At 38.4% G+C, this 23,104-nt stretch overlaps 4 protein-coding genes across 7 annotated transcripts; all 4 read left to right on the plus strand.

Annotated features, from left to right (window-relative positions):
- Positions 1-307: 307 nt before the first annotated feature.
- On the plus strand, positions 308-3,072 carry LOC125191901 (putative serine/threonine-protein kinase WNK1). 2 transcript variants are annotated; one of them, XM_048089326.2, is made up of 7 exons: positions 308-687; positions 793-830; positions 915-1,142; positions 1,230-1,450; positions 1,516-1,673; positions 1,745-2,195; positions 2,367-3,072. In XM_048089326.2, exons 1-7 carry the CDS (start codon positions 613-615, stop codon positions 2,738-2,740), a joined length of 1,545 nt encoding a protein of 514 aa, XP_047945283.1. In that variant the 5' UTR covers positions 308-612; the 3' UTR covers positions 2,741-3,072. The 2 variants fall into 2 exon arrangements, with proteins under 2 accessions (XP_047945283.1, XP_047945284.1); XM_048089327.2 differs by having other exon boundaries at positions 311-687; positions 988-1,142.
- Positions 3,073-4,535: 1,463 nt separating this feature from the next.
- Positions 4,536-11,943, plus strand: LOC125194060 (uncharacterized). Its single transcript, XM_048092062.2, has 8 exons — positions 4,536-6,933; positions 7,220-7,352; positions 7,477-7,556; positions 8,265-8,500; positions 9,064-9,150; positions 9,515-9,614; positions 9,783-9,975; positions 10,113-11,943. The coding sequence occupies exons 1-8, from the start codon at positions 4,861-4,863 to the stop codon at positions 11,633-11,635; spliced, it is 4,425 nt and encodes a 1,474-aa protein (XP_047948019.1). The 5' UTR covers positions 4,536-4,860; the 3' UTR covers positions 11,636-11,943.
- Positions 11,944-13,107: 1,164 nt separating this feature from the next.
- LOC125196567 (imidazoleglycerol-phosphate dehydratase 2, chloroplastic) lies at positions 13,108-17,872 on the plus strand. Of its 3 annotated transcripts, none has more exons than XM_048095133.2 (9): positions 13,108-13,214; positions 13,304-13,439; positions 13,525-13,649; positions 13,955-14,059; positions 14,273-14,365; positions 14,897-14,971; positions 15,161-15,223; positions 15,661-15,770; positions 15,905-16,171. In XM_048095133.2, the coding sequence occupies exons 2-9, from the start codon at positions 13,376-13,378 to the stop codon at positions 15,930-15,932; spliced, it is 663 nt and encodes a 220-aa protein (XP_047951090.1). In that variant the 5' UTR covers positions 13,108-13,214; positions 13,304-13,375; the 3' UTR covers positions 15,933-16,171. The 3 variants fall into 3 exon arrangements, with proteins under 3 accessions (XP_047951090.1, XP_047951088.1, XP_047951087.1); XM_048095131.2 differs by adding an exon at positions 17,338-17,872 and having other exon boundaries at positions 13,143-13,439; positions 15,905-15,972; XM_048095130.2 differs by having other exon boundaries at positions 13,144-13,439.
- A 1,771-nt stretch (positions 17,873-19,643) lies between these two features.
- LOC125192649 (FRIGIDA-like protein 4b) lies at positions 19,644-22,861 on the plus strand. Its single transcript, XM_089057203.1, has 3 exons — positions 19,644-20,666; positions 21,775-21,950; positions 22,111-22,861. Exons 1-3 carry the CDS (start codon positions 19,796-19,798, stop codon positions 22,594-22,596), a joined length of 1,533 nt encoding a protein of 510 aa, XP_088913329.1. The 5' UTR covers positions 19,644-19,795; the 3' UTR covers positions 22,597-22,861.
- The last annotated feature ends 243 nt before the right edge of the window (positions 22,862-23,104 follow it).

Here is a 23,104-nt window from a genome sequence, read left to right on the forward strand (position 1 = left end):
CAAATTTATAGTTATAAACTTTCAAATTAACCAATGCATGATATAATTAATGAAGCACAAAATAAATGGAAAATAATTCCATTCTGCACAAACACAATCTATAGATAGAGAGACAAAGGGACATGCTGATAAGCTCAGTTACAAAAGCCATGATTTTACAAATTGAGATGCGATATTCATTTCCTTAAAATACACACAAAATCAGGAAAAAAAATAGTCTTTGCAATAATTTATTGTGTCAGTGCCAGATGCCTCATAACCAATTAGATTAATTTAAATACACTGTTCCAATGTACGTTTTTGGTCCCCTTCTAGTAAGCTGTTTCACTCCATTCTGTCTTCAAACTATATATATACACATTGGCAAGAAAAAGGTGAAGCTGTGGGTCATCCAGTGCGTGTTGTGCGTGTGTGGCTTGATAGGAGGAAAGCTAGGAAAGGGAAAGAGAGAAAATAGGTGTCTTTTTGTGAGGATTTTGAGTGGAGGGATAGAGTTGTTTGTTGGAGTTGGAAAAGGGGATTCTTTATAAAGGTCTTATCTTTCTTAATAATCATTGATTTTTAGTAGCCATTTGTGGTATCTCTCTCTCTCTCTCTCGATAAGTGTGAGGAATGAATGGTGCTGTTGATCTTGATTCAGAAGATTCTGAGTTTGTAGAAGTTGATCCCACTGGGAGATATGGAAGGGTATGCTTTCAAACCCTTGATAGTCATTATTTCTTGCTGATTTTTTAGATGTGATGTCTTTACATAAAACTTGAATTTGAATTGGGATTTTGTTTATGATTGCAGTATGATGAGATTCTTGGGAAAGGGGCTTCAAAGACTGTGTATGTAGTATAAACTCATTAGCACTTTTCTGCAGAAATTAGGAAATCATATTTACATTATTAGATTTACATCATTTGTTGCAGCTATAGAGCTTTTGATGAGTATGAAGGGATAGAAGTAGCTTGGAACCAAGTTAAGCTATATGATTTTCTGCAGAGCTCTGAAGATCTTGAGAGGCTGTATTGTGAAATACACCTTCTCAAGACTCTAAAACACAAGAACATCATGAAGCTATGCACTTCATGGGTCGATACGGCTAACAGAAACATCAATTTTGTGACTGAAATGTTCACTTCTGGCACCCTTAGACAGTGAGTGGTCTTGTCTTAGGTTGCTGCCTTTGATCTCTGTTGATTGAGTTGTTTAGTTAATGTTTCTTGTTGGTTTGGAATAAATAGGTATAGGTTGAAACATAAGAGGGTGAATATTCGAGCTATAAAGCATTGGTGCAGGCAGATTTTGCAAGGCCTTCTCTATCTCCATAGCCACGATCCGCCTGTGATCCACAGAGACCTCAAATGCGACAACATCTTCATCAACGGGAACCAAGGCGAGGTCAAGATTGGCGACCTTGGCCTTGCTGCTATCCTCAGGAAACCGCATGCTGCCCGTTGTGTAGGTAAATATTTTGCAAGATTCTTGAAAATCTTTGTTGGTGGTGCTTGATTTCTTGAATTACAATAGGGACACCGGAGTTCATGGCTCCTGAGGTTTATGAGGAGGAATACAACGAACTAGTTGACATTTACTCGTTTGGAATGTGCATTCTGGAAATGGTGACATTCGAGTATCCATATAGCGAGTGTACTAACCCGGCTCAAATTTATAAGAAAGTGGTCTCTGTAAGGACTCAAAACCCGTTGTCGTGTTTGGAATGCTGTTTTCTGCATCGTGTGATGAAGTGCTTTTTCAGGGGAAGAAACCCGATGCTCTGTACATGGTAAAGGATGCTGAGGTTCGTAGATTTGTTGAGAAATGCCTAGCAACGGTCTTTGACAGGTTGTCTGCGTGGGAGCTTCTCAACGATCCCTTCCTCCAGATAGAGGACTATGTTTATGATCTGATGCCTCCGATAGGTTACCAGAGGGAGTACGATGAATTAGGCCTGATTTTGAGCCAGCAGCATCTGTTGAGTGCTCATCACAGCACCAACAGCTCTCTAGTCAATGGATACAACAACTTTCTTGGCTATGAACCAGAGAATGACCTAGACTGCAACTCGGTGGAGTATGAGGGCAACGAGATTGATCTGTTCACCAGCCTGGAAGACGGCCATGTGGGAAACAACGTAGACGTGGTGATCAAAGGGAGGAGGACAGAGGACGACAGCATCTTTCTCCGACTGAGGATCGCAGACAAAGAAGGTATAAAATAGTTAAAAAGTATAGTTAACATTGAAGAATGTTTTAGTTATGACACGATATTAAGATGAATAACCGCGGGATTCTTGTTCTTTGGACAAAAGTAGTAGTAGTAGTAGTAGTAGTTCGTGTTGTGATGATGTGTTGATGGTGAAAATGGATGCTGCATTGCAGGGCCCGTTCGCAACATCTACTTCCCGTTTGACACTGAGACGGACACAGCCCTGTGTGTGGCGACTGAGATGGTGGCGGAGCTGGACATCACGGACCAGGACGTGACTGAGATTGCAAAGATGATAGATGGTGAGATCGCCTCGTTGGTGCCCGAGTGGAGGAGTGGGGTTGGCTTTGAGGACAACAAGGCCATAAACTGCTGTCACATCTGCACCACCTCTGATGCTGAGGGTTACTCCTTGCACGGCCCAAAACACGGATGTGGGGCTGTGCACGGCCATTTTGAGGAGATCACGTACCCGTTTGAAGGGAACGAGCAGCAGCAGCACAGCCTAGAAGTAAGCTCTGATGAGCACAACGACTTCGGAGATTAAATGTGAACAAACAATGCAAGAAAGATCGCGGCTTGTCATTGGTCTCCACCAAGGCCGGAACAAGGGGAGGGTGGTTATGGGCCTGCGTAAGAAGCCTTGTAGTCTGTTGCAGCGCATGTCCTAGCCCGTTGCTCCCTCAGTCGAGGCAACGGGTATGTAAAGCTCGTCGTATACAGTGAGTTATGATAGTTTTAGTGCAGCTGTGTAGGTTGTGAAGGTGAGTTGAAGAAGATGAGTACATGTACATTTTACTAACTGATGTAGTATAACAAAAAAAGTTCATGCTTCAGATTTGGTTTTGATATATTTATCTTCATTTTCTTGATATGAAATTTGATGTATTGTTTTTGGATGTATTTGCAATTTTAATGGTGCTTGGGCCTTGGGTTGTATTTGAAATTAATTACTATAGGTGGAATTACTATATAGAGAAAATGGAGATATATTTACCACACAAAAATAAACACTATCTGCAGCAGCTAATATTATAAAAAAACAAATTAAATAATTACTACTAGTTCTTACTACACGGGCAATTGCGTACATGATTTTTATTCATGCAAACATTTTTAAAATTCTTATAGATTACAATAACATAAGTAGGTAGCAAAATAATGTCTAGTTCCTTTTTCAGGAAAAAACAAAACAATTTTAATATGACCAAGGAAATTAATTTTTTACAGGAGTTCAAGGATTCTTTCCTATTTAGTAAACAAACAAGTGAGTCAAAAGTCATGGTTTCCTTTTAGCTAATATTGACAAAAAAAAATCACTATTTCAGTCCACTCAACTCACTGAAACTGTACAACTAAAAAAAAAAAATATAGAAACTACAACAATTTATATTCGTGTAAAAATTATTTCTATAATAAAAAAGACCATCTCTCTCTATCTTGCAAAAGGTTAACCCAACCCCAAGAGCCCCATATCCTGGATCGATAGTATTGTGAGATGTGTTTAATTAGGATATACAGTGGCCTGCTAAGGGGAAGGGCTGTAAATTTGTAACTCACTGTCTGCCAGACGCCCACCTCCTAAGACCTTATACTTGTATCTAAGAGATGTTGATTAAACGGGAATAAGATCATCTCTCTCAACTCCAATATATAGAGAGTAAATACTAGTAGTAGCCAAACTATATGAGTAGTGATAAAAATATGTAGTGATAGTATATAATATAATTTGTATACATAGTTGAATGTTTAAGGTAACTTATAATTAAAACTGATTGATTAATATTAAATAATTAAAATGAATTAGTATATTAGTTCGTCATTTAAATTACAAATTTTCATTGACTTCGAATCAATCTCATGACTTTCGAAACTGAAATATAAGATTAGTCTCATAACTTTTAATGCTGAAATATAAAATTATAGGAGTAACTTTGTAGTTACTTGTGTTACCTCATAACAATCAAAATAAAAGAACAATATGACAAAATCAAACATGATTGTATCAATAAATAACCATTATAACTTAAGGAAGGGGTGTGGTCGAGTGACACGAGACTCGTCCATCCTTAATCAAGTGGATATCCTTAACAATTACAAAATAAAAAAATAAAACATAAATAAAAAGATGGCATTTTATTTTGAGTGTCAATATAAAATTATAAAACTACATCAATTTTTGAAAAGATGTAGTTTTGTGTAAGATCATTTTCGATTTTGACTATTATGAGATAATAAAAAATGACCAAAGTTAAAGAAAATTTATAATTTAAAAGAGCATTATGTACAGAGCATTTATTTTCATTTCAAATTATATAAAGCCAATTGCATATTGTCTATCTCCGTTTATGTTTCCCAATTTATAATTTCCTTTCGCTTTTGTATTGCTTTTACCAGAAATTTTACACAACGTAGTCAGAATTAATATCGCCGCCGTCGGACTCCGGATTTCCGGCGAGGTAAAGATAAATTACATATTGCTTAATTAGCAGTTATTCTTGAGCATGCTGCGTTCTTACTTTCGCTTCAGATCTGTCGAAGCTCCGCAGCATAATTGAGAAACCTGTTCAATTGAATTTGTTTCTTGAGAAATTTAGGTGAATTATTGTCCAGTTCAGCGCAATTTGGTTGGAATTGAAGGGGCTTGTTATGCATCTTATGTAGTTGATGCATGTAATGGAAGGGGGAGTAGGATCAGGAGTGTTGAAGAAGAAGAGCTCGTCTGGATGTTTGATTATTAAAAAGGCGAGCGCTAATAAGAGCTCTAGGGGAGGATTGGGGGGTTTTGGTGACAGCAGTAGTAAGGGGAAAAAGAGGGGTAGATTGGTTGCTAGTGGATCGGATTCGAGTTCGAGCTCTAGTAGTGATGATGACGAGTCTTTGGAGCTTATGAGAAGAAAAATGAGTGAGAAGAGGTTGAAGGGCTCAGCGGGGTGTAAGAGGAATGAGGAGGTTAGTGCTGAGAAGAAGGGGAGTAGGTTGGATTTGTTTGAGTTCGATGAGTATGATGAGTTTGAATTTGATGGGAAGAAGATGAGGAATGAGTATACGCAGGATAGATTCAAGAGGGTTGGGAGGAATGATGGCGGTGATGTGAAGGAGCGGAAACATGGTTCGTATTTCAATGGCTCTAGTAGTGGGAGGAGTAAGAATGCAGGGGGCAGTGGCGTGAGGAGTAAAGGATTTGGTTCGTCTGATGATGAAGCACACATGCCGATTTCTTTGTTGAAGACGAAATATCAGGAGACGGCTGGTGAGTCGATCAGACTGCAGGGGAAGAACGGGGTGTTGAAGGTTATGGTTAATAAGAAGAAAAGGTTGGATGTTCCTTCTCAGAATAAGAATCTTGAACCTTTGGTGGCAGATTTACCTGTTTATTCGGATTCAAAGACATCAAAAAGTCGAGGCTTGATTGTTGGCAAGGAAAGAAGTGGTGGGAAGGGGAAAGAGGAGATAAAGTTGGAAAAGGTGAATCCTACTCCAAACAAAAAGAGGAAGGCTAGAGATTCAGGTGTTGATGAGACTGATGAAGTGTTGGCAACGCCCAGACCTCAAGCTTGTAGCTCAAAGAAAGCAGTGAAGAAGGAGGCAGAAAGGTCTCCTAGCACTGAAATTTCTCCTCCTGTTAAAGGCAAGGAAGGTAAAGAAAGCGGCACAAAGCGTAGTGGAAATACTGAAAAGCAAATGTTGCGTGAGAAGATAAGAGGGATGTTGATCGATGCAGGATGGAGTATAGATTATAGACCGAGACGAAACAGAGATTACTTAGATGCTGTGTACATCAACCCTGGTGGAACGGCCTACTGGTCGATTATCAAGGCTTATGATGCGTTTAAGAAGCACTTGGGTGAAGACGGTGATAAAGTAAAAGCAAAGGTCGGTTCCCCCTCATTGGCTCCTCTATCTGAAGATCTGATAAATAAACTTACGAGACAAACCAAAAAGAAAATTGCTGAAGAATTGAGAAGAAAGAGAAAGAAAGATAGCATGACTAAGAGTGCTAAGAAATCTGCTGTAAAAGAGGATGGAGACAGCTCAGACGATGATAATAAGAGTGAGGAGCGGTTAAGTTCTTATATGAAACAGAATCAGAAGTTGCGGGGAAAGTCAGGTAAAGTGGATCAAGATAGTGACGATGATTTAAGTGATGATTCACTCGATAGGAAGCCAAGTAAAGTTAAATTTGGAAGGCCTTCCGCTTCTTCCAAGTCTAATCCTGTACAGGGAAGAACAAGTAAAGTAATTGGGAGATGCACCCTTCTGGTCCGTGGTTCTGACCGGGGTGATAACTCAGAGTATGATGGATACGTTCCATATGGGGGAAAAAGGACAGTTTTGGCTTGGCTAATTGACTCTGGGACAGCAAAGTTAAGTGAAAAGGTGCAGTATATGAACCGCAGAAGGACAAAGGTTATGTTAGAAGGTTGGATCACAAGAGAGGGAATCCACTGTGGCTGCTGCAGTAAAATCCTTACTGTCTCCAAATTTGAGCTGCATGCTGGCAGCAAGCTGCGTCAGCCGTTCCAGAATATATTTTTGGAGTCTGGATCCTCCCTTTTGCAGTGCCAAATTGATGCGTGGAACAGTCAAGAGGAGTCCTTGCATCGGGATTTCTTCACTGTTGATGTGGATGGAGATGATCCAGATGACGATACATGTGGTATTTGTGGTGATGGAGGGGACTTGATCTGTTGTGATAGTTGCCCATCAACTTTTCATCAAATCTGTTTAGGAATACAGGTACTTATTAGATATATCATGGTCTCATAGCACTTAATATTGTCATGAAACTTGAATGTTTTAATTATTTCGTTTCCCTTTTATCTGTGAAATTAAATTATTCTTGTTCTCGTGCCTTCTGCTATGTAATATACTGGTACGTGATGGTTTGCAATCTCCTTGTAAAGTATCAATATTTCTTGAAACTTGAATATATATCACCACATCCTTATCCAGTGTGCAATCATCATCTTTAAAAATTGTTTTTCATTAATGTTCAGGTTCTTATTATCCCTTTTTATTGCAGATGCTTCCTTCAGGTGATTGGCACTGTCCAAATTGTATATGCAAATATTGCGGACTTGCCAATGAAAATATAGCTGAAGAAAATGATACTAGTTGCGGTGAACTTAATAGATGCAACGTTTGTGAAAAAAAATGTAATTTTGTTTCTCCTTATATACAGCTCTAATTCATCCCCTCCCCCCCCCCCCCCCCACCCAACAATCATGTTCTCCAATATACCTATATGCTTAAGATTCCTTTATATATAACTTTGTACAGATCACAACTCATGCACTGTGAGGGCACACCTGCAACCAAGTTCCTGCAGTGCATCTTTCTGTGGACCGAAGTGCCAAGAGGTATCAATAAATGTATTTTTTTCACAATCAATAGTTAGAATCATGCATAGTGGTGTTCTATATTGCTGTTTCTGCATATTTAAGAAATTCCAAGGGTTGCTAAAAGCTAACTATAGCTTACATCTGGAAGATGCACTCTCGTCATTAGCCTGAAATATGAGGATGCCCGTACTTTGATCTAATTTAACAATTTCATTCATTTTATTATTGCTAAAAGTTTATTTACCTTCAGCTTTGTAGTCTGAATTTGACCATTGTGAAATAGATATCATATTTGATTCCTTATTTCTAAAATTATCAACTTAATCCTGACTATTTGTATTGAGTAGAAATTTTACTGAAATTCCCATAATATCAACCTTTTCCAATAAGCTTCATTGTATACTCTATTATTTTGTACTATTGACCTGTTTGGGAGAAAGAACTGCTGAAAGTCATCAACTTCTTTATCTCTCTTTCTTAATTATGTAATTCCACAAATCATAAGGAAAACTGATGATCATTGATCAGTACCGCACTACCGGATATTTTTCACCTTTTGGCGTATTTCATATTTTCATGGAATTTTGCTAGCATTGTACTACTCTGTATTCAGTATTTCAGTATATAATTTTATATGCAATAAAAATCAGCTTCCTCTTATTTGCTCTTTTAATGTAATGGAATAGATTATAAGCTTCCTCACATCTTGCCCTTTTGGTTTCCTAGATATATAGCCACATACAGAAGATTCTTGGAATCAAACACGAATTGGAAGCTGGAATAACATGGTCCATTATTCAACGATCAGATGTGTCGGATTCATCGCAACGTGGATTTCCTTCAAGGGTCGAATGCAACTCTAAGTTAGCTGTTGCATTATCTGTTATGGATGAGTGTTTTTTGCCTATCATGGACAGGAGAAGTGGGATAAATATAATACATAATGTGGTCTACAATTGCGGGTAAGCAATTTGCAACCGTTCTAATTTCAGATACACACAATACTATTTTCTTCATCATCCCATACTGTGACATCTGGATTTATTGTGTCTCACTAATGTTTGAGAATAAAAATTTCAAAGGTTGTATGGGTATTGCACAAGCCTTGCACATATTAAATTTCTTAGTCAACTGCTACTTGTGGACAGTGTTGTGACTCTTTTCTGATTCAGTAATTCTGTAACCAAGTAGGATCAGGCTTGCATTTCTTTTATAGTTCAGCCAACTTTTGCTTGTTTGTATCAAATGAGAGCTTAAACTGAACAAGCAAAACAACATGCAATTACTACAATTTTTATTTGTTGGCTCAAGCATTTAGATTTGTGCTTATAGATCTCTTACTTTAGTTTAAATAAATCCAACTCTTCCTGTCTCCATCTCCAAATAGTTCATTCGCTTGCCTTCATCCCTATTCTTTCATATTTTTCTCATTTCCACCTCCACCTGGAAAAATTACATGTATCCTATACTTTGCCTTGGGCAGTCCGGCAGTGTAAATGATGATTATATGACTTTTATTCTGCAGATCAAATTTCAATCGTCTGAATTATCGTGGATTTTATACAGCAATATTGGAGCGAGGTGATGAAATATTAGCCGCAGCATCAATCAGGTAAAGAAACTGCACATCAGATCTGGGCCCTGTCTATGATCTTCATAATGGAAGCATCCAACACTTAACCTTAATACTATTCCCTCATGATAATTTGAAATCCACTATTATACAGCCAATTGATTTGCAGAACTTAGCAACATCTGTAGTCGAGCAAGTACTTCTTTGTTTAGGATAAAGTGAATAGATTTGTACTCCATTGTGTGCAAGAATACAACATTGCACTATTTCCATCCATTCTAGAGCTTTTACTTGTGTAATCAAAATCTTATGTTCAACATTGGGCTCTTTTGAATATTTTCTAAACAATTCGTTGTCTATATCTATTTTGGCCCATCACTTGAAATTTTCATGTCAACATTAGGCTCCATGGAGATCGCCTTGCTGAGATGCCATTTATTGGGACTCGTGAGATCTATAGGCGTCAAGGAATGTGCCGCCGACTTTTATCCTCAATTGAAACTGTAAGAATTTTAGACTCACCTTTGCAGTCTGCTATGCTCACGCCATCGAGTAATGCTTCTCTTTGGTGTTAATATGAGATCTGCTAAAAATCACTTGGAAGAAACTTCAATATCCACTCGGACTCTGTAATTGTTTCTGAATGCTTACATCAATTCTTGTAATTCTAGGAACTCAGTTCTCTCAAGATCGGGCAATTGATCATTCCTGCCATATCGGAGCATTTGAACACATGGACCGCCGTATTTGGTTTCAAGGAACTCGAGGGTGCCCTTAAGAAAGAAATCAAGTCCATGAATATGTTGGTGTTTCCGGGGACGGATATGCTGCAGAAACAGTTAGCAAAGCAAGAAAATTCCGATGGTAAAGCTTATCCTTCCCTTCTATCTGCAGCTAGCAACGATTGAACAATTTTATTCACCTCAATATGTGTTTCGTTTCTGTATTGTCTGGACTCTATCACTTGGCCCGTGTTTTAACTATATTTTTCGTGTAAATAGGTGTCATGGTTTCTGAGCCAACTACAAACCAACCTCCATTGCCTGCTTTGGTTGAGAAATCTGTGGCTAGTTTGTCTGAGGAACAGAATAGACGGGCGAGCAGCGATTCTGGGGGATGCCCGACGTCCAAGAGCAGTGATGATGTTGATGCTCTGGTTTCAGCGTCTCCCATACCAGCCATTCGTTCAGATGCTGTGTGTGAAAACAAGCAGAAAGAGTCCTCTGATAATTTGAAGTGCTCTCTCATCTGTGGAGACGGTAACGTCTCCAATGAGGGGCACAGATCGATAGAACCTTTTGAAGATAATGATTCCATCCCACCAGTGAAGGCTGTAGAAAAAGATGGGTGCAAAATCGAAGATTCTAGAACTCCAACTTGCTCGGAGAATGCTTCTGAAGATGCCTCCCTGTCAAAAACTGTCAAAAACTCCCCCCTGCCAAAAACTGTAAGTGGTGGTTGTGTTGGATCATTGCCTTCCCCTGTTTCGGATGTTTCTATGGAAGTTAACAATGGAACTTCAAATGGCAACGACAAAGAAAGTGTTGTGCCATCAAAAACCGATGGTGTTGTCCAGGACACCCCTGTCTGTGCTGAAAGTGATAAACCTGACATAGATGTGAAACCTGATGGTGTCGATCCAGAAATCGTCCAGGTTACCCCTGATCACTCTGAAAGTGCTAAACTCAATGTGGATGCGAAAACCGATGGTGTCGATCCAGGTATCGTCCAGGACACCCCTGATCTCGCTGAAAGTGATAAACCCGATGTAGATGCTAAAACCAATGGTGTCTATCCAAGTGTCGTCCAGGGAATTCTTGATTGCACGGAAAGTGATAAACCTGGCATAGATCCCAAAACCAATGGTGTCGATCCAATTGTCACCCGGGACACTCCTGATTGCACGGAAAGTGATAAACCTGAAGGAGATCCAAAAACCAATGGTGTTGATCCAATTGTCACCCGGGACACTCCTGATTGCACGGAAAGTGATAAGCCCGACATAGATCCCAAAACCAATGGCGTTGATCCAAGTGTTGTCCAGGACACTCCTGATTGCACGGAAAGTGATAAACCTGAAGGAGATCCAAAAACCGATGGTGTTGATCCAATTGTCACCCGGGACACTCCTGATTGCACGGAAAGTGATAAGCCCGACATAGATCCCAAAACCAATGGTGTTGATCCAAGTGTTGTCCAGGACACTCCTGATTGCACGGAAAGTGATAAACCTGAAGGAGATCCAAAAACCAATGGTGTTAATCCAAGTGTCTTCCAGGCCACTCCTCCTGATTGCACTGAAAGTGATAAACCCAACGGAGATGCAAAAACCGATGGCATTGATCCAGGCGCCAAACCTGACAGAGATGCAAAAACTGATGCCATTGATCCAGGTGTCGTCCAGGATGCACCCGATCATGCTGAAAGTGACCAACCGATCCAACCCGAGGGTGATACAAAACCTGATGGCGTCTCTGTCAAGGACACTTGTGATACCACTGATGAACCCAGCAGAGACAGCTAGACATCGCCTCAGGACGTTGCAGCAAGGGAGAACCATGTCCTGCGATCATATATCGTTGGAACCACTCTGAAATCATAGAAGGTTTCAGGTCAGATATGAAGATGATGATCGGAGCATGAGATCGAGGTTTGCAACATTTATATATGATGCCACATAAAAAAGTGATGACAATAATAATAGGGGTTGAAGATTGTGGCCTTAACTATTTTTGTGACAATTTTAGTAGTAGTAGAATAGTAGTAGTGTGTGCATGTTGTAGATGATTTTTGGGGGAAAGCCATTTTTAAAGCAGCAAAACCTTATTTTCAGATACTGTGGTTCCTCTGTTGTTACATTTTGGGTTACGTGTAGACTTTTTATATAGTTTTCCAACAAATAGATACTTGATGCTATATTTTTAGTGTTACATTAATTTGTACTTATGATAAAAGTACATCAATTAATAATATTAATACGCCTTCTTACAAATCATCAAAACTTTCCATAATTTATGTACTGCATAATTTATTAATGTAATTTTATTTTATTTAGGGGAAGTTGATTGTAAATTTCAAAACTTTGTCAAATTATGGATTTGTATACTGGGGTGTGTTATATTGCTAATTCACCCCTAAATTGCTAACTATAACTAAATGACAGACATTAGATTTTTAAATTAAAGGTGAAGATCATTCAACGCTTGAGTATTAATATCATGTACAAAAAATATCAATAGGGGTATTAATATCAATTAACTACAAAATTAGTTATAACTAACTTTTAAAAGAAATCCCAAAACTTTAAATTCATATAACATATATCAAATTAAAGATAATTTTATAAGGATTCCAATGATATCCTACATGCATATGTTCCGACGTCAAAATTTGAAAAAAAATTCAAAATTTTTTAATTTTTTCGTACAGCAAAAATGTTAACATACTATATAAAATATGTCAATATAATATATATAGAATGTCAATATAAGCAATGGGTTAACATTCTTAGAGCATTATGTTGACATTTTCAAAGCATTGTGTTGATATTTTCGAAACACTATATTGACATTTTCATTCACAATCCTAATTTGGAATTTTTTTTTTATCTTTTTCGATTTAATTAATAAAAATAAAAATTACACATGGCAAATTATAGACCACACGTTTCTAAAATTTTATGACCTTAAATTAATTGTAGTTAATAATTAAATGATGAGTTAGCAATTGATCACTCTCATTTTTATACTAATTTTAATACGCCAGCAAATCATTCAATTATTGATTTGTTCGCAATATAATCAAGTTCGTAATGCCCATAGGATTTATATTTAATTGGCATTCAGCCAATAGAAGTTATAAATTTACAAATAAAAAGTTTCTAATACAAATCATACTACTATAAAGTCTATAACTAATTAACTATAGCAGGAAAATATGAATTATACAACTCAATGGGTAAATGGTTTTTGTAACTATGGAATTACAAAGCGCGACTCTAGTTTAAAAACATAAAACGTTGAATAGCTAACTATATATCCCTCCCACCGCGCACCACCAGTCGTCGCCGCTCTCCGCCGTCCATTTCGCCCAGGTTCCTCCGCGTATGGAGCTCTCAATCCCTCACCGTTCCCTCATCCATTCCAATTTCTCTCACTCGCGTCTTCGTAACTCACCACTTCATCCCTCGCAGCGTCTTCTCCTCCCCGTACACCTTCCGCAGCGGAAGGTACACATCCTCTCCACTCACCTTCCATCATCTTCAATGGATCCCACGGTCACTCGCGCGTCCGACGATAACGGCTCACCGGCGGTAACTACAGCTCAAGGTTAATTATTAGTTTTTTCAACTTGATTTTATGACTATTATTTGCGATGGCGGTGGTGCCTCTGATAATTGCTTGGGAACTGCAGGAGGAAGAATTGGAGAGGTTAAGAGGGTTACGAAGGAGACGAATGTGAGTGTGAAGATTAATCTGGATGGTGACGCCGTGGCTGAAAACAACACGGGCATTCCTTTCCTCGATCACATGTTAGATGTAAGTTTATACTACGGAGTATTAATTATATGTTTGAGCTTTATGAGCAGAAACTGTTTAAACTTGAATATGTTTAAGGAGCTGATTATCCTGTATCTCCACTCATTGTTAGTTCAGTTTTGTAAAACATGAAGCTTCAGTGATTGAAGTAATCAGGGTGAATTGCTTCGGTTTTAATTTCAGGCAATTTCTATGATTTTTTGTCAAACTCCAGCGTTTGTTGAAGCATTTTTGATAATTTTCTATGATATGGAATTGTTGATTAGTTTTGATGAAGGTTGATATGTCTTTTCTTATTGTGTCAGCAACTTGCTTCACATGGATTATTTGATGTTCACGTGAAGGCTGTTGGGGATATTCATATTGATGATCATCACACAAATGAAGACGTAGCCCTTGCAATTGGGACAGTAAGCTTCCAATAACAGTTTCAAGTGTTTTAGTTGGAATCAATATTGACCTTATGGCTTATGAGAGATACATAGACTGTGTTCTTTTGTTTCAGTTGCTACTATGATTTATTGACTTTTGCTTAGATTTTTAGAATCCTCTCATTGTTTGCCTGTTTATTTTGGTTGTTTAGTTCTGAAAATTGGCATCGGCCACACTGACTGTTCATGCAGGCTATGCTGCAGGCACTTGGTGATAGGAAAGGAATCAACCGGTTCGGGGATTTCTCAGCTCCTCTTGATGAAGCTCTAGTACATGTTTCACTGGTATGATACTGCAATGGTTCCAACTCTGAAAGCACATGTGATAAAAGCAAATGCTATATATATATACATATGTAGGTGCATAAACTTATCAACCCTATTTCTTTAATATAAGTAGCAGACATTATGATTTGATTAGGGACAGTCATGTCTTCTTAATTCATCTCATTGCATTAATCTCTTATCCGTTCTACTATGCTCTTGCTACCAAAGTTTACAGAATGCGAATGGATCTAGATATTTATTGGCATTGGTTGACACGATATAGGTCATGTTATACTGTTGAATAACAAGCCTTCCATTTTCTATTTATAGTATAGAATTTGTAAGCATGCGCCCCTTCGCCCCGCGTTCTTGATTTTTACCTCATCGTCCCGGAGCGCGCCGCGCTCCTGGAAATGGATGTGGTACATGAACACATCCTTTAGGCACTATAGTGTTTTGAGAATTACCATGTTAGAAATCTGTTTTCATCTCAGTTAGAATATGATATTGTATAGTCATTCTACAATTTTCATTCGAATTGTTTTGTAGGATCTATCTGGAAGGCCACATTTGGGTTATGATCTGCACATACCAACAGAAAGAGTAGGAACTTATGACACACAGGTATTCTTTGCTCTGTATGTACTTGAATTCCCCTAGCATTCCATTACTCTGTTACGCAATCTGATCTTGCCTTAAACCGTTGCTTTGCACAAAATAATATGTTCTTGATGGCATAGCATTCCATTACTCTGCTACGCAATCTGATCTTGCCTTAAACTGTCAATTGATTCGAACATTTTGCTTTTATAGCTGGTGGAGCACTTTTTTCAGTCCTTGGTCAATACCTCTGGAATGACACTACACATACGACAGGTAGATATTGTTCTTCATATAGATTATCTTGAGTAGCTGGTTTAGTGATTCAAATTTCCAGTGGTACGTTTCATGACATTCTTTCCAGAAAACTGAATGCAATATGGTAGCTCCAAAGCTTTAGTGGATTAGCACAGCACAGGACATTAGCCTGCTTATCTTATGGGAACTGCTACATTGAAGAGCATACCTCTAGTTTGCTTGTATTGAATTTGCTTTCAGCTACCAACTTTTGGTATTCTCACAAAATCTATTCCCCTGACATTGAAGATTATAAGTTTTATCTAAACCCATCTTATTATGAATTAATTCTTCAGACACTCCTCTATATGAAAGAATCAGACATGATGTGATCAAAACTTATTGAACCTTAGTAAAGGTGGTGTACAAATTACACCTATTATTTCAGAATACTGAATATATTTGTTTGGTATTAGCTTGCTGGGAAAAATTCTCACCACATCATAGAGGCAACTTTCAAGGCCTTCGCAAGGGCTCTCCGGCAAGCTACAGAATATGATACGCGTCGTCGTGGAAGTATTCCAAGGTCTGATTTAACCCCCCAAATTCAAACAAAAGTCTTCTGCTAAGTCTTATGAACCAGATATTGTAGCTCTGTTAGGTTCCCAATTATACAATACTTTGTGGGTCAATCTCAATGCTTCATTTCTCTGTTTGTAGCTCGAAAGGTGTTCTTTCACGCACGTGAATACTTCATCGATTGTGCCAAAAGCTTGACGAATGTCTAGGTACACACTCGAAACAATAATCCTCATTTTTTCAGAAAGGAAACTGCTTTAAGGTTTTGCTGTGTGTGCATCTCTATCTCATCTTTTACATCCTTTTCTCATGCATTTTTGTAATATAAAGTCAATGTTTTATAGCAAAAATATTGAACCCTTGTGTTCTGATTGATGTTTATATGTGGATTACTGTTTTTGTTTCAAATGTTAGCCACTTATTGTTTTGTAAATGTGTGGGCCTAGATTTCCTTGAATAAATAAGAAAGCAATCATTTGGAGTGAGGTCTTAGTAGAGTCAAATTCAAGTTTGATTTAGGATAAAATCAATGATGGTTATATAATGTGGAATCTTATACTACCAAGTAAAGAAAAAGTTGAATTTGAAAAGCAATAAACTTCACACTTGTCCAAATAGAGAAATTTTGTGTTTCTTTGTGTTATTTATAAAAATATGAGTACATAGAGAAATGATTGAAAAAAGAAAAATACAAACATTTTTTGCAGTTTATATTGTACCGTACGTGCATTTCAAATGCAAAAATACTAAAGTAGATGGAATGACATAGACTTGCATTGACAAAGAAGTTTGTATTTTTGTGTTCATTGTGATATTGATTTTGTGGAAGGCCTATTTCCTAGAAATGGACATAAAGGTAGAGCTAGGAAGGGTGGAGAGCATAAAATAATATTGCTACAAAACAAAATAGTCTCATAAGTTGGATATTTTAAGATTTGGGGTAGGATCAAATTTATGCAATGGATGTACTATCTTCCAAAACAATATGACAATGCTAGTGACTCATCTTAAGATAAACTTTGTCATTATTTTTCTTGTTTAATTGTACCTATAGCTTTAATATGTTTGAATTGGTTGATTAGGTTGGGTAATTCAATAATGGTACTTAATTTAGTAATTTTGTCTTGAACCTAAAGTTTTACCAGGACTGCCCATAGGCCTAATGTAACTAGTTTTGATATAATTTTATATGTGGGCCTGGTTTTGAGTTTTGCATGACTCAAAAATTAAAAAAAAAAAAAGGAAAAAAAAGAAGCTTATGCATGTATTCCTTCGGTCGTTTTTTATTTAAAAAACACGCTGCTAATCGAACTCAATAGGTACATGAATTATGATTCAAGTAATATCTAACTACTTGTACAAAAAAGGTGGCAAATGTCGTTACAAAGGCCCTAAAGCTACTAGGCTCATTATATATGCTATGTGAGTTTGGTCATCTCTCCCCTCTATGGTCGTAATATGACCTAGTTGCGTGATCGTCTGCATATGTAATTCAAGCCACTAGAAGTCTCAAAATTGTCGTAATGGTTTTGAACAATTGCTCGGATTTGAACACACTTTGTTCATCGTTGTAGAAAGCCTCATTTGCCCGTTGGAGAATATCATCCCCAACTATGGCTGATCGGCCATATGTTATGATGCACTGAAGCCCACAAGCCCAGTGCTTGTGCATATGATTGTAATCATCTCAAGTGCCATTCCGGTTATAGCTTGTTGTATTTTGGTTATTCTGGTCTAGGGTTTTGGTCCGTATTGGAAGTTGCCTTCTTCCCCTTTCCTACAGGCTACTGCAACCCAACCTCACACTGGGTCCAACCCCATTTGCGGCTAGGTTGCTTTTGCCAATACTACATAAGAGGAGTAGATAATGGGAGTGTCCAATTAGGAATTTAGTATGGCACGATCAAAGTGGAGTATAAGTCTTGGTCCATTTGCGACATATGTGCAAGTGGCTAGCCTACCTATAATCGCCCATATCATATGTATATATAGATATAGATGTGTAAATATAAGGCCGGCAGCGTCTTTACTTTATCTGACTGCAAGCATGTGGTCGTCAGTGGAGAGTTGGGCCACCACCCTACCGCCACGCCCCCACCACCACTTTTCGACCTTTTCAGCCTTTTATTACTTTTCTCGTCGATTTCCGCGAAAACTCTTTTATTTTATAATTTTATTTTCCCTCTAATCCAACAAAGATAGTGCTCCCTCCATCCTCACCAAGTCATAATACATAATTTTTTTAGTACAAAGATTAAGAAATTTTATTGAAAGTACTACTCCATGAGAGAATGAATAAAATATAGGAGAGATAAAGAGAAAAGTAGATAATATAGAATTACGCAAAAGTGATTGAATGTTTTGTTTTTTATTAAAAAAGAAAATGAATTAATTTAGTTGGGATATTTTAAAAAGTAATAGCAGTACTTATTACTCAACTTAGTTGAAACGGAGGGAGTAATTATTAGTTCAAATTCATTTTCCAATCATCGATTTTGCATTATCTATTTTTTTAACGAAGGAAGCAAACTTCTACTTAAACTCCCCATTTCGATAAAAACTTCTAAAACAAGTTCATTATTTATAAAATGAAGCTCATGTCACTATCTTTAATTTGATATTAGTACATGGTAGTATTTGACACCATGTTGAATTACATTATTTTGTTAGCATAAGGAGAACAAAAGAGGTAAAATGCGAACTTTCACTGCCTATAATTAATATGATATCTATGAGCTATCTCGCGCTTGTTATCGGATTTAGTGGGAGACATTATATATTAAAAAATTGGAGTACATACTACTATTTCTAAATTAATAAAATTAGAAATACTGGCTATTTTTCGACGTAAATCTCAAGCTATATTTTAGAATGATAAATGCACATGTAAAGAACTATTATTAATTACTTTTGAAAAATAACTGCATAAACAACTACTCCATAAAATAGTAGGAGTACCATAAAGTGTAGTACATGTTTCCTTCATGTATAAAAACTTAAACTATACACGTAAATGTTAAGACTCGTTAAAAAGTTCATTTGTCCTCGGCTGCTGATGCTTGCTTTGACAACAACTAGACTCATGACCCATCCCACCTCATTGACCACCTTCAAATAATGGTCTTAACTCTTAATTGATGTATTTGTATTTCTACCGACAAACACTCTATTTTATTAGTATTAAAACTAGAAAATTTTTACTAGTAGTACTTTTAAAAAAAATTGTATGGATAAAATCAGTTAAAAAAACCAGTGAAAACCACCCAAAACATTTCTGTTCTAAATTTTATCAACTGACACCACCGTTATGAACAAAATAAAAAATTGGAGATCTAGACACTAAATTCGACAATCTAGTATTTATTGTTACTTTATTAATTTATCTATCCGACAAAGATAATTGTAGACTCTAGTGTACATTCTACTAACCCATGTTACTGACATTCTTGTCTACGTCAACAGTAATAAATTATGTACCTCCACTAGATTCGATTATTTTTATGCTATTTAATACCCTGCGTCCATCATTTAAAATAATTATTTTAGTAAATTAAGAAATTATTTAATTTTATAAAGAAGAGTAAATGAAATACTACTATGTGATACATTTTTAATACTAATTTTACAACCGATTATAAATATAAAAATTAGTAAAATGTGGGTATGCTATAGTAAAAATATAATAAAATAAATAATTTTTAAATTATGGATAATTCAATATAGCATAATGGAGTAGTAGCTCTTTAAATAATGGATAGAGAAAGAGTATATTTGGAAATAATTAAAAAATGATACTCCTTCATGTAAATTGTAAATAATCGATCTGCAATTTTGCACCCACTTCTTCCTGAAGCAGCTCAACACATAAGTTTCACCCGACAATTTACACCCGTCTCCCTCACAATCCGCCAGCTCATCACTCTCTCTTAACTTTATCTTCCCTACCACCATCACTTTCTCTCTCCACAATTTCCCTAGGGTTTTGATTTCGAACCGACTTCTCTGACTCAACCTCCAAATTCGTTAATCACAATGGCCGATCCAGGCGACTTGACTCACCCGCCGCCGCCGAGTTTCGACGATTTCCAGCGCCAGACCTCGCTGATGACTAGCTGCACTCTCCTCTGGAAGGAGCTCTCCGACCACTTCACCACCCTCGAGCAGGACCTAATTAAGAAATCCGACGCGCTCAAGGCCAAGGTGGAGGCCCTAAACCAGGAGACGCAGACCTCTCTCGAGGCGCTCGACTCTCGCGAGTCGTCAATCTCGAGATCGCTCTCGATCGCGTACGAGACGCTCGAGCAGGCCACCAAGATGTCGATCTTCTTCTCCGCCGACGAGGACAAGGCGGAGGTCGACGATTCTGACGGTTTGCTGCTGAAATTGAGGGGATTCTGCCGCAGGATGGCGGCGAAGGAGTTTTGGATCTTCGTCACGTCGCGGAAGAAGGAGCTCGAGCTGTTCCGATCGGAGCTGCCGAAAGCCCTCTCCAGCTGCGTCGATCCGCCGCGGTTCGTGCTCGAGGCGATCTCGGAGGTTTTTCCGGTGGCGAGCAGCGCTAGCAATGGCTACGATTTGGGGTGGGCTTGCGTGCTGCTGCTGGAGACGCTGATTCCGGTGATGGTGGATCCGGTGCTGGGGAAGGAGAGGATGCTGGTGACGCCGAGCATCAAGGGGAAGGCGGAGGAGATAGCGGAGGCGTGGAAGAGGAGCCTGGAGGAGAGGGGTGGAATTGAGAATGTGAAGACGCCAGATGTGCACACCTTTTTGCAGCATTTGGTGACATTCGGGATTGTGAAGGAGGCGGATGTGGATTTGTACAGGAAGCTCGTCGTCGCCTCTGCGTGGAGAAAGCAGATGCCGAAGCTCGCCGTTTCTCTCGGCCTTGGTGATAAGATGCCCGGTAAAAAAATTTCTTTCAATCATTTCTTGTTTAAAATTTTGTGCGTGGATTTAGTGAAATTAGTTTAGATGACTACTACTTGAGATGGAGGTGGGGATTTCTGTGAGTTTTTAGGGCTTTCTTTTTATCTTATGGTGTAATTTGTGGAAATGCAAGCCTGGGCTCTGCTTATTCTGGTATACTGGAAATGGGGGCAATCGTTGATTTGATAACCCGGCTTTGCTGGTGAATATATGTGTTGTGAATGGATTTTCTTATGTTACTTCATTTGGCAAGATTCTGTGGCTTAACTTTGAGGGAAATGGTGCCAGTTTCTGAGGATTTGAGTGTTTTGTAGTGAACATATTGTAGTCTGTAGGTATCGAAGTGATGGGATATGTATCACTACCATACTAGTCTTGCTCCAGTTTGGGATATCGTAGTCAGGAGCATATATCCCAAGAGACAATTGTCATAATGTTTTACTATCATCAGCCACAGACTGTGAGGCTCTCTTGTTCTATAATCTGATTATTAAGTACTATTAGGAGTATTCTGTTTCCATCTTGTTCCTGTATGGTTTATTGGTACGCAGGCGTTTGTAGCATAGATAGCAAGATATATTAAACATCTTCGAACTAGACTTGGAGAGATTAGATATTGAGTTCTGTTAGTAGCTTTCCTACTTTAGTTGTTTTCATCGGATCCACTGTCCCTTTGTTGTGATGTATCCTAGATCCTGCTGCCTAGAGGCTAGACTTGAGCATAAGGATCTTATTCATCAATTTTTCTGCTCTTGGTATACCTGGATTTGTATTTGCATCACATGTGTCATAGGGTTTCTTGATTTTTTTGAAAGTCTTGCCATCTGGTGTGGAAGTCATGAGAGGAATTTTTCCTACTTGCATCAGACAGTGGGCTCTATTTCTGTTCATTGGCTCATTACCAATGATCGATAATTACTTTACACATGCTGAATTTGCATTAGAAGTTAGTTCGAGTCCTGTTCACTTGTTTCATTTATCTTTGTTGATTATGCTTAGCAATAGATGCTTTGATCTTAGTATGACAAATGCCTATGGCTATGATATATCTGTAGTGTCTCAGTGCTTTGATGCCTTGTCTATAGATATGATTGAAGAATTGATTGGAAGGGGACAACAAGTTGACGCTGTTCACTTTACGTACGAAGTTGGTCTAGCTGACAAATTCCCCCCTGTCCCGCTGTTGAAGGCTTTTCTGAAAGATGCAAAAAAGACAGCCACATCCATCTTGGAGGACGCCAACAATTCAGGACGTGCATCAGTGAGTTTTTCTTTCGAGCCTAAATACTGATTTGTTGTTAACTTGGAAGTTCTGTGACTCCTTTTTGACGTTGTACTCGAACTGCTGCACTGGCAGAGTGAGACCGTCTTAAGTCTTTTACGAAATTTGCAATGTTCATTGACACGGTTCTCCTAAACAGCATATGGCAGCCAAGAAAGAGCAATCGGCCATTCGTGCTGTTCTCAAGTGCATCGAAGAATACAAACTCGAGGCTGAGTTCCCACCGCAAGACCTCAAGAAGCGCCTCGAGCAATTAGAGAAGGTCAAGATTGAGAAGAAGAAGCCAGCGAGCCCAGCAGCCAAGAGAACACGTGCCAGCACCGGAGGGCCCATGCCCCCAGCCAAGGCAGGCCGTTCGACCAATGCCTACGTGTCATCTTTTCCGTCTCCTCCCACGTACGTCAGGTCTCCTTCGTCACACACCCAGTATTCTCCAACTCCAACTGCAGTCCCGGCATACCCAGCAAGCTTCCCGTACGGAAGCAGAAGCCCCTCGTATGTATACTCCCCGGAGGCCCCCCCTCCGGCCATCGTGGGATCGTATCCTGTCTCTCCGGTGAGCTTCCCTGCCTACGGTGGATACAGCAATGGGATGGCACCTGCTTACCAGCAAGCTTACTACTGATCGACATGACTGGGGGGTGACTACTGATATGAAGATGACAACAATCCAAATCCAAATCCAAATGTTTATTTTGCAAATGGTCTGTAATCACTAACCTTTAATGGTAGCTTTTTATGGTGTGTTAATCTTTTAATTACTGACCTTGACGAAGGGCAGACTGTATTCATCTTTCTGATTGTTGAAATAGGTGGTTGTGAAAAGTAATTAAGAAACCAACGGTAACCAGGAACTACTAATACTAGGAACCATGTTTCTCCTTGTTTAATGCAGCTTATTACATGCATTTAGATAACTTCTTGATTACTTAATCTTGCTATTCTGAGTAATACACATCTCTATTGTTGCAGCTTGCAATATCTCTATTAACATCAACAACTGAGCGTGGAAGTTCCATACTAGTACTATATTTTTTATTTGTAAATAAACCATCAAATAAATGGGTTAATTAATTTGTATTGAAAATCAAATTCTGATAACTAATTCAAATTATTTGACTACCCTCATACTT

The sequence above is a fragment of the Salvia hispanica genome, chromosome 4 (assembly GCF_029641045.1).
Source record: "Salvia hispanica isolate PSC_SH4W2 chromosome 4, Shi_PSC_v1, whole genome shotgun sequence".
Classification (NCBI taxonomy): Eukaryota; Viridiplantae; Streptophyta; class Magnoliopsida; order Lamiales; family Lamiaceae; genus Salvia; species Salvia hispanica.

Excerpts from the sequence above, each read along its gene's own strand:
- LOC125194060 (XM_048092062.2), top strand. The coding sequence starts at position 4,861 with ATGCATGTAATGGAAGGGGGAGTAGGATCAGGAGTGTTGAAGAAGAAG. Across the intron at positions 7,353-7,476 it reads CAACGTTTGTGAAAAAAAAT|ATCACAACTCATGCACTGTG; the intron begins GTAATTTTGTTT and ends AACTTTGTACAG. Across the intron at positions 9,615-9,782 it reads TTTTATCCTCAATTGAAACT|GAACTCAGTTCTCTCAAGAT; the intron begins GTAAGAATTTTA and ends TTGTAATTCTAG.
- LOC125196567 (XM_048095131.2), top strand. The coding sequence starts at position 13,217 with ATGGAGCTCTCAATCCCTCACCGTTCCCTCATCCATTCCAATTTCTCT. Across the intron at positions 13,650-13,954 it reads TCCTCGATCACATGTTAGAT|CAACTTGCTTCACATGGATT; the intron begins GTAAGTTTATAC and ends TTATTGTGTCAG. Across the intron at positions 14,366-14,896 it reads CTCTAGTACATGTTTCACTG|GATCTATCTGGAAGGCCACA; the intron begins GTATGATACTGC and ends ATTGTTTTGTAG.
- LOC125192649 (XM_089057203.1), top strand. The coding sequence starts at position 19,796 with ATGGCCGATCCAGGCGACTTGACTCACCCGCCGCCGCCGAGTTTCGAC. Across the intron at positions 20,667-21,774 it reads CCTTGGTGATAAGATGCCCG|ATATGATTGAAGAATTGATT; the intron begins GTAAAAAAATTT and ends CCTTGTCTATAG. Across the intron at positions 21,951-22,110 it reads ACAATTCAGGACGTGCATCA|CATATGGCAGCCAAGAAAGA; the intron begins GTGAGTTTTTCT and ends TCTCCTAAACAG.
- LOC125191901 (XM_048089326.2), top strand. The coding sequence starts at position 613 with ATGAATGGTGCTGTTGATCTTGATTCAGAAGATTCTGAGTTTGTAGAA. Across the intron at positions 688-792 it reads CCACTGGGAGATATGGAAGG|TATGATGAGATTCTTGGGAA; the intron begins GTATGCTTTCAA and ends TTATGATTGCAG. Across the intron at positions 1,143-1,229 it reads ACTTCTGGCACCCTTAGACA|GTATAGGTTGAAACATAAGA; the intron begins GTGAGTGGTCTT and ends TGGAATAAATAG.